This window comes from Mytilus californianus, unplaced genomic scaffold (assembly GCF_021869535.1).
Source record: "Mytilus californianus isolate M0D057914Y unplaced genomic scaffold, xbMytCali1.0.p SCAF_50, whole genome shotgun sequence".
Lineage (NCBI taxonomy): Eukaryota > Metazoa > Mollusca > Bivalvia > Mytilida > Mytilidae > Mytilus > Mytilus californianus.
In genome coordinates, this window is record NW_026262702.1 from 132,398 (window position 1) to 147,499 (window position 15,102).

At 31.8% G+C, this 15,102-nt stretch overlaps 1 protein-coding gene across 1 annotated transcript in view; it reads left to right on the forward strand.

The window, feature by feature from the left end:
* Positions 1 to 10,083, forward strand: part of LOC127703784 (protein unc-80 homolog) — a 78,627-nt gene extending 68,544 nt beyond the window's left edge. The window contains exons 51-57 of the mRNA XM_052207868.1: positions 747 to 835; positions 1,988 to 2,156; positions 3,717 to 3,881; positions 4,852 to 5,040; positions 5,975 to 6,127; positions 7,380 to 7,705; positions 8,833 to 10,083. Of these exons, the coding sequence (XP_052063828.1) occupies positions 747 to 835; positions 1,988 to 2,156; positions 3,717 to 3,881; positions 4,852 to 5,040; positions 5,975 to 6,127; positions 7,380 to 7,705; positions 8,833 to 9,162 (1,421 nt within the window). The 3' untranslated portion in view covers positions 9,163 to 10,083. The remainder of the gene's footprint in view (positions 1 to 746; positions 836 to 1,987; positions 2,157 to 3,716; positions 3,882 to 4,851; positions 5,041 to 5,974; positions 6,128 to 7,379; positions 7,706 to 8,832) is intronic.
* Positions 10,084 to 15,102: the final 5,019 nt, after the last annotated feature.

A 15,102-nucleotide genomic window follows, 5' to 3' on the forward strand; every position in this document is an offset into this window, starting at 1 on the left:
TTTGCCCCAACTGTTCAGGGTTGGACCTCTGAGGTCGTATCCAGCTGCACTTGGGGAAGCAATTTATTTAAAATATTATAGCTTGTTGGTAGCTTGAGATATACCAGTAAGCAAACAATGTTAAGGCAATAATTTGTCAGTTTTTACAACAACAAAATACCACTACTTTTAATGAAATAACGGTGGAGAAAGTTTGATTTTTTTTTACCCCTGATGTCCCTGGTCTTCAGAGGAAGATTTTCAAATTTAAAAAAAAAAAAATAATTGGAGGCTCTGACCTTTATCTGGAAACTTTACACATAGAGTTTCTGGATGAATGATATACCATGCGGTGATAAAAAGCATTCATGCACAAATTCTACAGAATTGATAAGTAACTTTATTTTTCAGCAAAAATGGATAGTAATGAATATTAATAAACTTAAATTTATATGATTAATTTAGAAGACTTAAATTCCCTTGTAAAAAAAAGTGCAGAAGACACCAAAGGGACAATAAAAAATCATAAATCAAAGAAAAATCGACAATACCATGGCAAAATATAAAAAGACAACAGTCCACAAAAAATTACATAGAAAACTAAAAACTGAGCGATAGGAACCTTACAAAAAACAGGGGTGATCTCAGGTGCTCAAGAAGGGTAAGCAGATCTAGAAAAATGAATAAGTTAGGAGTTCAGTAAGGAAGCATGGAACAATAACTAGATCAAAAATGATAAAAATGACAAAATAGATATTTAATTTCAGTATCTTTACCATTCTGGAAGTTCCTGGACTTTATTGTGACTTACAGACCTTCTTTGTATCTAATGCTGCATCCATTTATACAATTCAAGGTGAGATTATTTACTATAAATAAAAACCTCTTGTAACTATTTCAACAATATTATTACAGTAAGGCAAAAGGTTTTTCATGTGAACACTCTGCTTTCATTGTTGATTGATGGTTGATCTTGATTGCTAAATGTCCAGTGGCAAATAGTTGATGCATATATATATATATATATATATATATATATATATATATATCTAGGACAAGAACAAATTAACAGTCAAGACAATAGGTAGATAGACTAGATGAAGAAATTTCATTGTTGAAGAAGTATTTATTAATTTATCAAAAATTTCATACGTGAAGTAGTGTAATAAGTGTATATTTAAAAGATAGATATCATTAGTTAGGATAAGAGTTAAAAGATACTTTCAAAATATGCATCATTAGATAGTGATTATAAATTTTTATATGGGAATTGGAATGTCTATGTTTAACACTAATCTTCTAGGATTAATAATTCAAGTATGCAATCTTATATTTTGCAATTGATGGGCTCAAGGCTCAAATGAGTTATAGCAAAGACAGGTTGGCTCTGATGCAGAATAAAGTGTTCAAATTGACTAACACGTCTTACTGACTGTTGCCTTGTGAAAAAAAAACACTTTAAAAATCAAGCTCATCATTTCAGTCTAATACAAAGCAGGCTTCATATTTATTTTACTTTTTAACATGTTTTTGTCCTCAATATGCATGTAACATTTGCCACTTGATGTAAAAATTTATCTATCCATCAAGACTGGAGCAGCAAGAGATTTAATGAGTACTAACATATGGGGTATGAATCAATGAGACAGCAACACAAAAAAAACAAAATAGTCCATTTCTCTGAACTAGTATACATTATTGTTTAGGGGCAAGATGAAGCCTGCCTCTGGGTGTGGGAATTTATCTGCATTGAAGACCCATTGTAGCCTTGGACTGTTTTCTGCTCTTTGGTTGGGTTGTTGTCTGTTTGACACATTCCCTGTTTCCATCCTCAATTCTAGTCTAAACATAAGAACCCTTGATGGAAAAGGGGATATAGGGTGGATGCACTTGAGATAGAAATCACATTATAAGTATAAAAAGAAAAATATAACGTAGGAACTGCATAGTATAGTGTCATATTGTTATTAGAAATTCCAAGATGTGAATATCATAATATTTAATTTAGATGATGAAAGTGAACTGTGACATGGCACAGGAGTATTATTTACAGCAGACAATCAAAGACAAACTACAGGGATACAGTTTCCAACACCCTAAATGTAGTGCTGGGGTGGTACTGATGTTAGCTGGGGAGTTGCAACAGATTAAAGAAGATATAGCAGCTGTAGGGGCAGGTAAGGAACTCACTACACAGTAAGATAGTGCTTTTTAGGTCAAGATTTATATTGTGAGATAAAATGTGTCTGGTTATTTTATTAAAATGTATTTGACAGGAGGAGAAAGGTAAGTAAGTTTTTGTCACCCGCACACACTTTTGCGGGGGACATAGAAATACCGGGCGTCCGTCTGTCCAGTCTTGTTAGGGCTCTCACAGGTACAATTCTTGCCAGATTTTTATAAAACTTATACTATTGGTTAATATCAGCAATATCTCGGACAAGTTCTATAATGGTGGCTGATCAACTTTTTTTAAAAAAGAGTTATGCCCCTTGGAAATATTAAATTTATTGAAAATGGCCTCGTTAGTGCTCTCACAGGTACAATTCTTGCCAGATTTTTATAAAACTTATACTATAGGTTAATATCAGCAGTATCTTAGACAAGTTCTATAATGGTGGCCGATCGACTTTTTAAAAAAGAGTTATGCCCTTGGAAATATTAAATTTATGGAAAATAGCCTCGTTAGCGCTCTCACAGGTACAATTCTTGCCAGATTTTTATAAAACTTATACTATAGGTTAATATTAACAGTATCTCGGACAAGTTTTATAATGGTGGCTGATCGACTTTTTTTTAAAGAGTTATGCCCCTTGGAAATATTAAATTTATGGAAAATAGCCTCGTTAGCGTTCTCATGTGTACAATTATTGCCAGAATTTTCTGAAACTTATATCATAGGTTTATATCAGCAATGTCTTTGACACTTTCGAAAATAAGTGCTGATCAAATATGTTTAATGAGTTATGCCCTTTGGAAATATAAATTATAATGGAAATCATATTGCATTTGCTTTGAAGCCTTCATTTCTCTAAGATATTAATTAAAAGTATTAAAGAACAAAAAGAAAGTGTTTTTTTTTTTAATTATTGCCATTGTACCTTGGATAGATAAAATATGTGCAATGTGAGGGACATTGGAACTCTGTTCTTTTATATTTTTAGACATTGATTGTGGGTTGTTTATGGTAGTAATTCCATTTGATATACTGTGGTTCCATTTGTTTTCGTGGGTACCAATTTTCATGGATATTTCATTTCATGATTTTTCCATAGTCTGCATACAAGTGTAGTACAAAAGCATTTGAATTTGTGATTCCCACGAAATCCACAAAATTTGATATCCCACCAATAATAATAAATCCACAGTATGCTAGATTACTCTTAGGGTTTTAAGTCACTTATGGTTGTATGTGCAAATTACTTGAAAGTATGTTGGTTGTACAAGGATTTGGGAAATCCTTTCCTACCTTCCTACAATTATTTTAAAGGGAATAGCTCTTACTGGTTTGAATCCGAGGCTTATTCTCCCGTATATGCTTTTTCATGGTCAAAATATCAAAGATACATCATAAATACTTGTAACCATGATGCTTTCCAAAAAAAAATAATTTCATAACACAATAAACAACCTATGATGGAATAATTCTTGGATAACAACAAAAGCAAATTTTTTTTAGAACAAACTTACAGCTAACAATTAGTTTCTACAGTAAATTATTTTCATTCCTGTTTCAGTTGCAGGAGAATACAGGTCAAGGACATGCACCATGACAACAGACAGATCCCAATCACAGTATCATGATCACAGGAGACATGCCAGTATTACTGATGTTAACACAGAAACCATCATCTCTGCAACTAAACCATCGCTGGCTAATATTGGAAAGAGAGCAAGCAAGGGTAAGGCAATAATATTCACAAAAGGAGAGCAAGGGTAATGGAATAACATTTGCAAAAAGGCAAGCAAGGGTAAAGCAATAATATTGGCAAGAGAGCAAGCAAGGGTAAGGGAATAATATTCACAAATGGCTAGCAAGGGTAAGGGAATAACATTTGCAAAAAGGCAAGCAAAGGTAAGGCAATATTGTCGGTAAAAGGACAACCAAGGACTAGGAAATAACATTTGCAATAATATTGGCAAGAGGGCAACAAAGGGTAAGACAATAATATTTGCAGATGGAAAGGTAGGGTAAGCGAATAACATTGGCAAATGGCGAGCAAATGTAAGGCAATTATATTTGCCATTGGCAAGTAAAGGTAAGGGAATAACATTGGCAAGCAAGGACAAGGCAATAATATTGGCAAAAGGGCAAGCAAGGGTAAGGGATAATTGGCAAGAAGGCAATAAAGGGTAAGTCAATAATATTGGCAAGTAAGGGTAAAGCAATAATATTGGCAAGCAAGGGTAAAGCAATAATATTGGCAAGAGAACCCTTTACTGAAAATATATTAAAGTAGATTTAGTATTTATTTATTAAAATTTATTAATCATTAACATGTAACCAGTTTGTAAAATTGTTCTTCAAAAATGTCCTTAGCCAAAGAGAGCAAATTGCATAAATAATGTAATCTGCTCTATAGTTTGAAGAATTTGATTTTAAAAGTAATTGTAAGATTGAAAAGAATTCTAGAATGTGAACAGTAGAACATACATGTAGATGTGTTTTGTGTGTTTTTTTGTTGCTTAAATGATGTCTTATTGATGTATACACCACATCCACCTTAATTAATTCTTAAATTTTTCTCATTTTGTTGTCATCAATTACAGGAAAAATTTCATGTCAAATATGCAGATGTATTGAGTTTTCATTTATAAAAATATAAAAGAATCACTAGGCATGCTCTTTGAAAAGAAATTATTTCACTTCAGCCACCATACTATCTCAGAGTTCATGTGCAAGTGCACCCTTCAGAAACACAGTGCTGACATCTAGTATGGATAGTGCCACTGCCAGTCCTGAGATGGGAGACAAGAGAACTCGTAGAATCTCAGCCAGAGATGGCAGTAGTATTTTGGAGAAGTTTCAAAGGCCAACCATTGAGGATATATCTCCTGGAGGTTTGTGTTATTTGAATAGGGTAAAACATATGGAAAGGATCTTGGTTGGGAGGGGGCAAGCATCCTCTGATAAGGAATTGTCAGATTAAATAATTATCAGTGATGTATATGATAGCTTTATATCAGAAATATAAATCGTGAAAGTTCGCTTTTATGGCTTATGGTATAGTAACTTTTTTCCACTTTCAAGTTTAAAGTTAGAACTTTTTATTTTTCAGAATTTTGTAAATGTGAATATACTAATGGCAAGTGCATTATTAGGTTTTTAGAAAAATACGAAAATTACTAGTGACCAAATGACGTGGTCGTACTTTATATTATATCAAATTTTTCTTCCTTATACCTTCATTTTTATGTCCCACCTAGGGGCATTATGTTTTTTGTCTGTGTGTCTGTTCGTCCTTCGTTTGTCCGTCTGTCCCGCTTCAGGTTAAAGTTTTTGGTCGCTTCAGGTTAAAGTTTTTGGTTGCTTCAAGTTAAAGTTTTTGGTCAAGGTAGTTTTTGATGAAGTCGAAGTCCAACCAACTTGAAACTTAGTACACATGTTCCCTATGATATGATCTTTCTAATTTTAATACCAAATTAGAGTTTTGATCCCAATTTCACGGTCCCTGAACATAGAAAATGATAGTGCGAGTTGGGCATCCGTGTACTATGGACACATTCTTGTTATATATAAAAGCAGAAAGCAATTTGTATTCCATTTTTAAATATTGTATAAAATTACTAAAACTGACACGTGTGTTTAATTAATTAAAAAGTAAAGTTCAAAATATGCCAGGGACTGTAAAATGTTTGAATGTTGAATTTTCAAATGCCCCCATCTCTTGACTTAAATGTATCTTTTCCTTCTTACAAATTGAGGATAATTGATGTGAATGTTACAGGAAATGAAAATCTAAACATTAGCTATTTCATAAACATATAATTTCAGATGCAGCTGTGATTTCAGACCCACCTAGACTACAGAGACAACCAACCATCTGTTTCCGCTCACCAGAGACATCCAAACAAAGCAGTATTGACGAAATCCCTGCCGCTGTGTTATATGAGAATGAAGAATATGTAGATATGCCTAATGGAGGAGGTAGTCATAATTACAAAAAGATCCACAAATTTATTACCATCTTTTACCCTAGGGGTTCCTGTACTTTAGGGAGTTAGGGTTCAGTTTAGGGTGAGGGTTTGTTTTTGGTTAGGGTTAGGGATAGTTTTAAATTAAGTTTAGTTTAGCTCTATATGAATGGGTCAATAAAAAAAAGCCAAATATTCAACAAATCTTTAAAAAAAAATGCAAATCACATTTCATCAATTACTAATAGAATTTACTATTACAAAATTATTTTAACAACCCTTCACTTTTATGACTGGCTTTGAATGTGCTTATGGTGATGTTTATTTTTGGGTTCGTTGACCAGAAAAAAGGTTGTCTCTTAGGTTATTTTCTAGCCATGATCCAAGAGGCCAAATAGGGGAGATCAGTAATACTTGAAGATGCTATGCTCTTTGAATTTTTATTTTGTGCTATATTGAGAATGTAATATTGTTAAGCAGAAAAAGTTAAATTTTCCTAAAGTATTCCTGTTGGTAAGATGTACCAGTGTTCATACAGGTTAGACTTATCTCACATTAATTAGTATTTCAATTTTAAAAAGTTTTTGGAGAGAAAAATTACCACCATGCTGCAATCCTTTGAAATTATTCTTTAAAAAATATTTAAAGGGAAAAACATTGTGTACTTATTCCAAAGAACTGAGTTTTACCATCAGTACAAAAGGACTTTCATTGTTATATATTAATTATTATGGACTACTGTGGATTCATTATTATTTGTGGGATACCATTTTTTTGTGGATTTTATGGGTACAGGTTAACCACAAATTTAAATATTCAACTAAGTTCAAATTTTTTATAGGCTTGTATGCAGACTTTTGAAAAACCATGAAATCAAATATCAATGAAAATAAAAAAATCCACAGTATTATTAGGGCCCCGCCAAATAGGCCCCACTGAATGGCGGACACCCTGTCCGTCCGTCTGTCTGTCCGTCCGTAACAAATTGTGTCCACTCTATACATAGAGAACCGTTATGATTTCAAAGTTTATACTTGACATGTATATAAACCAGCACCAAAGGGTGTGTCATAATTTATGTACAACTTCCTAGGTCAAAGGTCAAGGTCAAAAACTTTGGCCCACAGAGATGGCTTCCATCTCAATGATATCTAGTTATAATTATTATGGGCTTTCATTGTTATATATTATTATTATTATTATTACATTTTTTTCCAAAAAGATCATAATTTATTAATCTATTGTTGTTATAATATTTTTTCAAGGTGCAATAGGTGCATCCAATGATTTAGACCCAAGACCACATCGCTTGCAACGACAGGACGCCAAAAGTCGTAAAACTTTTAAACGTAAGCGCACAGCAAAGACAACAAGTATGAGACGGTACTTACCTAAGAGCCATCATCATGACACCTATAGTGATGCGGAGAGTCAGAGCTTGGATACTTCACCTACTCACAGAATGTACTCCTACAGGAACGCTGAGCAGGATATAGCTCGACTCCAACAAGCTAGGGCTGCTCTGGGTAAAGCTCACTCACCAAGTTTGGCTAGATCTGAGGAAATGCTCCCAGAAACAGTAGAAATGAAGGTAATTGTCACAAGGCCTGTATTTGATTAGGAATTTAACAAATGCTTAACAGCTATCAGATATCAGTTAGGAAGGGGTTTACAGAACAGAGGATAATGGGCAAATACTTCAGAAAAATGGACCAAAACAATAAAGAATAGAGAGAAATAGGCCAAAAAGATAAAGAATAGAGAATAATGGGGTGCTAAAATATAAAGAATAGAGAATAATGGGAAAAAAATATAAAGAATAGAGGAAGTGGCAAGAAAACAGAATTGAAACCCCCCCCCCTCCCCCCATCCAGACCCTCATTTATATGAAGTGAAAGATCAACAAACAGATTTTCCTGCATTTTTTTTTAAAAGAAAATACTCATTAACTTGTTACATATATTGCATATATGCATGCACAAAATACCAAGATCTTTAGTCTTGCATCTGAATCTAGAGAGGAATTTAAATCATATTTATGATTGATTGATTGATTGTTGGTTGCTTAATGTCCAGTGGAAATCATACTTATGAGATACTAGCAGGAAATTTCCTCATGTTATAAAAAGTATGATTTGGTAAAGGTTGCAATACACTTAACTTGAAAAGATTGATTTAATAGACAAGCTGCTACACAACTTTACACAAGTCTAGTCTAAAATATGTAAACTTTGCAGGGTAAAAATTTTAAATCATGTATGTATATTTGTAAATATTTTATAAAAAACAAAATTACCCTTTTGAGCCAAACAATAGGAAATATACACCTTCTTAAAGTCAGCCAAGCTGTATATCTTTCAAAATTGTGAGGTAATTTCATTTTCATAGCTACTTTTAATTGAAAAATATCTTTGCAGACATGCATCTACTTCATTTTTGATAAACTAATTAGATGTTATATAATTTTCTCTGCTTGAATTATTTTGTTGATCCATTATGCAAGAGATGTAGTTGAAATGTAAATATAAAAAATGCACAAAACTAGTAGATATTGATACTTTTGTAAGTCATAGATTAAAATCATGACATTTATGATGTAATTCTTGAAATAAAGGTACTAGTTGTGTTTACTTTAATTGTAGAATAGAACTTAAAATTATTAATGATTTACATCCCAGGGGGAAGTGTTCTTAATGCCTTTAATCTTTTGTTTTTCAGACAAACAGACAAAGATATATACAAAGATCTAAGTCACACGATGACCCACATGTTGACTCAGCTCCTGGAACAGTCAAAGGTCGTATTGCCAGACAAGGGGCTAGAATTGTACGATCAAGGTCACCATCCAGCAGCCCTGTACGTTCACCAGTGAGGTCCCCTGTAGGAAATGCTGCCATCTCACAGGCTTATATATCTCACTACGACTCTACAGACTCATTAAATGCTAATGAGTTTTCTTCTCTCTTGAAAGATAACGAAAGCACCGACTCATCACCCACTGTTAAGGGTTGTTATACCAAGAGAGGATCTAGAGACACTGTTGTGTAAATATAAATCAAAATTAAATTGTTGAAAAATACATTTTATGTGAGAGCTGTTCCATAAAAACATACATAGACCCAGGAAAGGCAATTTGAAATCTCAACTGTGAGTGAGTGTTGAGTTCAGTGAAAAAGTCTGAAATTTTAAATTTGCCTCTATAAGTGGTTGTCCAATTTTGAAATTCCCTTCCTTGGGTACCATGTATGCTTACATGGAACAGCCCTAATACTATTAAATTATGTTCCCTGCTTAATATCCGAGATACTATTAACCATCTTTGAAAAAGAATGTTATATTAAAATATACTTTTAATTGTAAAGCATGAAATATTTTTTGGTGCAAGAAAAATACACTGTGAAAAGAATTGTATATTTTGGGTCTTATTTTTTGTGTAGATGATGATGCTTTTGAAAAAATAATATTGAACAATTAATCAAATGAACAGTTCCAGTTGATTTATTCTGAAATTAATATGAAAGTCTCAATTTAATAGATAATGAACATATTTTCATTAGTATTATATTTAAAAGTGACGTGGTGACCTGAGGGTTGAGCCTCATTTGATAACTTTTGAATTGTGTATGAGTACTGCTGATATGTTTGATTGTGATACCCATATTAGTGAAAAAGATGGGTTCTTTTTTATTATTCGCTGTAGGTGTATTTCAAAACAGCATTCAGATGAAGATAAACTGATTAAGATATCTAAGGAAGTTGTACATTTCAATCAGTTAATGATATTTAGATTAACCACATGTTATAGCTATAGCCAACTCAAGATGAACACAATTGATGACTGTTATGTAAAAATTGAACTATTTGATATTTCCCCCCTCTCAGATGCTTTAAGTGGATTTTAAAATGAATAAATTTGTATAAAGTATGAGAACCCTACCCTCCCACCAAAAAAATAAATAAATAAAACTACCTAAACTACCTAAAAAGATATAGTCCTTTGGCATTTCATTAAGTTTTACCTGACATCCTATTATGTTCATTTTTCATCTTACTGTTTAATTTGATGATAGGTTCAGAAGTATGGTACTGCATTTAAGGGGTCTTTTTTATATTATAAAGCATTAGTATTACCCATTAATCTATGATTTATATAGAAAGATGCAAGCTTAAAATACAGATCATGACAAAAAATTCTAAAGTTTAGTTAGATTAAAAAATTTGTCTTGTATGGTATAAGAGGGTCTGGATGGGATTTACAGAATAAAGAATAATAGCTCAACACGACAGAAAAATGGACCAAAACAAATACAGAATAGAGAAAAATAGGTAAAAAAAATAAAGAATACAGAATAATTGGGTTTTATAATATAATAGAGAAAAATAGGTAAGAAAAATAAAAAATACAGAATAATTGGGTTTTAAAATATAAACAATAGAGAATAATGGGGTTTTAAAATATAAAGAATAGAGAATAATTGACAAAAAATATAAAGAATAGAGAAAAATGATTTAAAAAAAAACCAAGCTGATTTAACCCTGCTGAAAAGTTAATGCATTGAAATTACAAAAATAACAACCAGCTGTTATTAATTTATATTCATATTTTCAATATTTAGTAATTGGGTTCTGTAACGGGCAACTGGTGCTTATATTATTATATAATTATGTAAATGAAAAAAAATAGGAATTAGGAATTGTAAGATATTTTTCAACAAAATTTAATAGATAAATGGTAATCAGAAACTGAATGAAATTTGAGGGCCAAAATTGATCCTTTTGAAGCTTATATCTTTATGCCTCATTTATGGTCATTATGTTTTTCGGTCTGGGGGTCAGTTTGTCTGTCCGTCTGTCTGTCTGTCTATCCCGATTCAGTTTTTGGTCAAAGTAGTTTTTGATGAAGTTGAAGTCCAATGCAATCAACTTGAAACTAAGTACACAAGTTCCCTATGATATGATCTTTCTAATTTTAATGCCAAATAAGAGTTTTGACCCCCAATTTGACGGTCCACTGAACAGAGAAAATGATAGTGTGAGTGGGGCATCTGTGTACTATGGACACATTCTTGTTCATAGAAATCTTAAGGACTACTAATAATAAGGATAAAATGACTAAAAACAACAATGCACAAAAACAACTATATTTGTTGAGTATGCTCTTTTTGCTGATATCATGTATTTATTTTCAACTTGCATATTTATGTACAATCATTATTTATATTTTATTTTCATTTATTTATTGGTTGTTTATATCGTTACTTTTGTAGCTTATAGGTTGTTATAGTTCAATAAAAGAGTGTCAATTTTAAAAATTGTTTTCATCATGGTTACCATATGAGTTTGACAAAACTTGGTAAAACTACACAAGATTATAACATAAAGGTACTAACTTTACTGCACAAGATGCACATTTCGACAATTAATGTCTCTTCAGTGATGCTCGAGGCCAAAATATATATAAATCCAAAACCTAATACAAACGTTGAAGAGCTGATCAAACCAAAAAGGACCTTTAATAAGTATAGCTAAATTTAGACAAGGAATCAAGAGCTTTGCATAGTTTCTTTTAATTATAGTCACAAAAATAAAAAAGTGCATATAGATATTTTGTCTCTAGATTTGTCACTTTACGACTAAGCATTCTTATAAATCTTTATTGTTGTGCTTTTAGCATGTCTTCAAAGTTTGCACTAGTTATGGCCCTTCTGACTATTAGCAGACCAATTTCAATCAAATTTTGCGTTAGTTATTAGTCCCCTACCGACGGAGTCGAAGGGGACTTTAGGTTTGCACACCGTCCGTCTGTCTGTCTGTCTGTCTGTCCATCTGTCAGTCCAGCAAATCAGTTTTCCACACTTTTTTTCTTCGTCCTTGAAGATATTGATTTGATATTTGGTGTATTGTTTTATCATTACAAGTTACAGATCAAGTTTGAATTTTGTTCCAGTCTGATGATTTATGGTCCTTGGACATAGAAAATTCACTTAAATAATCAGTTTTCCACACTTTTTTCATCATGTCTGAAGATATTAACTTGATATTTGTTATAACGTTATCATCATGACAAATTATAGAACAAGTTAGCATTTTGTTACATTACAATGAATTTTTAACCGATAGGGGACTATGTATTGCTATGCAAAACTCTCAGAATGCTTGTTCAAAATTATAATTGAAAGTTGTTGGACTTTAAAAAATTGCTTGAAAATATCAGTTTTTCACACCTTTTTATGTCGTTGCGGAGGGATCACTAAGTTTTACCCTTGTCCTTCTATACATCCAAACGTCCGTATGTCCGTACTTCCGTATGTCCGTACGTCCCGAAATTGGTTTTTGTGCTCTACCTTTAGTTTGCCTCAACCAAATGTTATGAAACTTATACACAATGCTTTTTATCACAAAACACAGATCAAGTTTGAATTTTGGTGGCGTCACTTTTACCTTTCTAGAGTTATTCCCCTTTACAAATGGAAAAATCACTGAATTTTTCGTTTCTGTTCTCTAACTTAAGTTTGTCTTAACCAAATGTTATGAAACTTATACACAATGATTATTACCACAAAACACAGATCAAGTTTGAATTTCGGTGGCGTCACTTTTGCAGTTCACTAGTTGTGTCCCTTCATAACATTATATGCAAGCGGGGGCATCATCTGTCCCATGGATACATTCTCCATTTATTTGTTTCTGACTTATAGAAGTTAAATCATGGATTTTGATAAAAATGTGTTTACAATTTTTGACTTGTCTAAGACAGAAAATGACAATCTATGCTTCATAAAACAGGATGAAAACACATTATTTGACTTTGTGGTCAAAGTGCCATCACCTATGAAAATAATATCTTTTCTGAGAAATTTCAAGGACCTGCTGAGCTACATATGTATCGTAACAAGCAATGATCTGATTGACTAATAACCATAAAATATGTACTGAAGCAAATTGTTATTTTTTTCTTCAAATTTTGAAAAGAGTTCTTATATTTTTATTACCTCAGGTCAACTAACATATATCTGTATAAAACACATCTCATTAATAAATATAAATCTCAATACAGAGTGTTCTAATAGATTCCATAAATATACACAATAATGTTATTTACATGAAAAGAGTGATTAATGAACTATAAAGTATGTCTATTACACTAGTAATTTTTTGGGTCCTTTATAGCTTGCTGTTCAGTGTGAGTCAAGGCTCCGTGTTGAAGACTGTACTTTGACCTATAATGGTTTACTTTTATAAATTTTGACTTGGATGGAGAGTTGTCTAATTGGCACTCATACCACATCTTCTTATATCTATGTACTGAAGCAAATTAACCTCTAATTTTTCCTTAATATTTTGTGTATTGTCTATTATTTTAGGTCTGTATAATACACATACACCTGAATATATATAAATCTAAATACCAATATTGTATTTTGATGTCATATACAACACTCAAGGGGAATTTTACATTATAATATATTATAAATGTAATTATTATATAATTGTACTATACTTCAATTTCAAATATAGAATTCTTTACATCAATGAGTTTAACTCACATTTTTTTCAAGAATTTGAATAATTGTTTTCTTATTTTGTTATTAACCGGATTTTTGAAGTAAAAATCGGTTATTGGTTTGGGGATGTACGGCAGGCGGCCGGGCGGCTGGGCGGCTGCCAAACAGTGTCCGTTTATTTACATGCAAACACTTGGATGAACTTTGATCAAATTTGGATATGTTGTTTCCTGTGACTAAATGGAGGTCAAGTTCAATTTTCACGATTTTAGCTTTTCTCCTTGTAGAGTTATATCTCTTCAATAGTGAAAAGGAGTACCTATAATTTGATTGAGTTATTTCCCTTTGAACAGAAATGGTTAATTATATATATAAAGTTTGATTACACTTGCAGATAAGATTTATAGATTTTTAAAATATATTGTATTAATAATAAATAACATTTTGGATTTTTTTTCTTTTCTTTGGTAAATTGTTTGAAGAATTTTATGGTAGGTTTGTTTGTTATTCTGTATAAACTAATTTTCTGAATGCTTTATATATATTTTTTTTTTTTTTATGAAGTGAACTCCTTTAAAAAGTAAGCTTATATTGTCTATTAATAAACATGTATTTAGATGTTTGATTTTGGATTTAATTTCATCAAAAATATTGAAGTCTTGGGGTTCTTTGATATGCTGATTCTAACAATGTGTTAGTGGTTGAATCATATCTAATTTTATCGATTATAATTTGAAAATAGATATATATTACATCATATCCAATTTTAGGAAACTATTTGTTTATAATTTATTCAGTTTGAGTTATTTCCCTTTGAACAGAAAATTATATAGATAAAATTGAACTGCGTTTGATTTCAACAAAATTGAATTTATGGGGTTCTTTGAAATGCTGAATCTAACCATGTATTTAGAGATTTTGGATTGTGGGCTCCTTTATCAAATTGGTCCACATTGATTCCATAAAGAGTCCTAAATTAAACTTTTGTTTGATGTCATCAAAAATTGAATTCTTGGGGTTCTTTGATATGCCGATTCTAACAATGGACTTATTTTGGATATTGGACCATAATAGGTAAATGTCCAATTTCAACTGTTCAGGGTTTGACCTCTGCAGGCAATCCGGTTTGCTGTCACTCTGACAGCCTCTTGTTTTCTATATCTTATAAATTTTATACCATCAAGTTATTAATTCAATTAGGAAAATTTGAAACTACAAAGGTACCCTGCACAAGGCACAGGCATACCTTATGCAGTCCGCGAAAATTAGTTATTTTATTAAAGAAAGTTATTATTCAGATTAGGAAACAAAACAGTAAGTATAACATTTGACAATACAGTTATATTGAAATAAAGTTAATTTAATGTGCTTTTGTCTCTGAACAGGTCTTTGTCTTTTTGAAAGATGATGTTCTTTCTTTTTCTTTGACCAATTTTTTTCCCAAGGGATCTTGGTTTTTTATTACTGTCATCTTGCCATCACT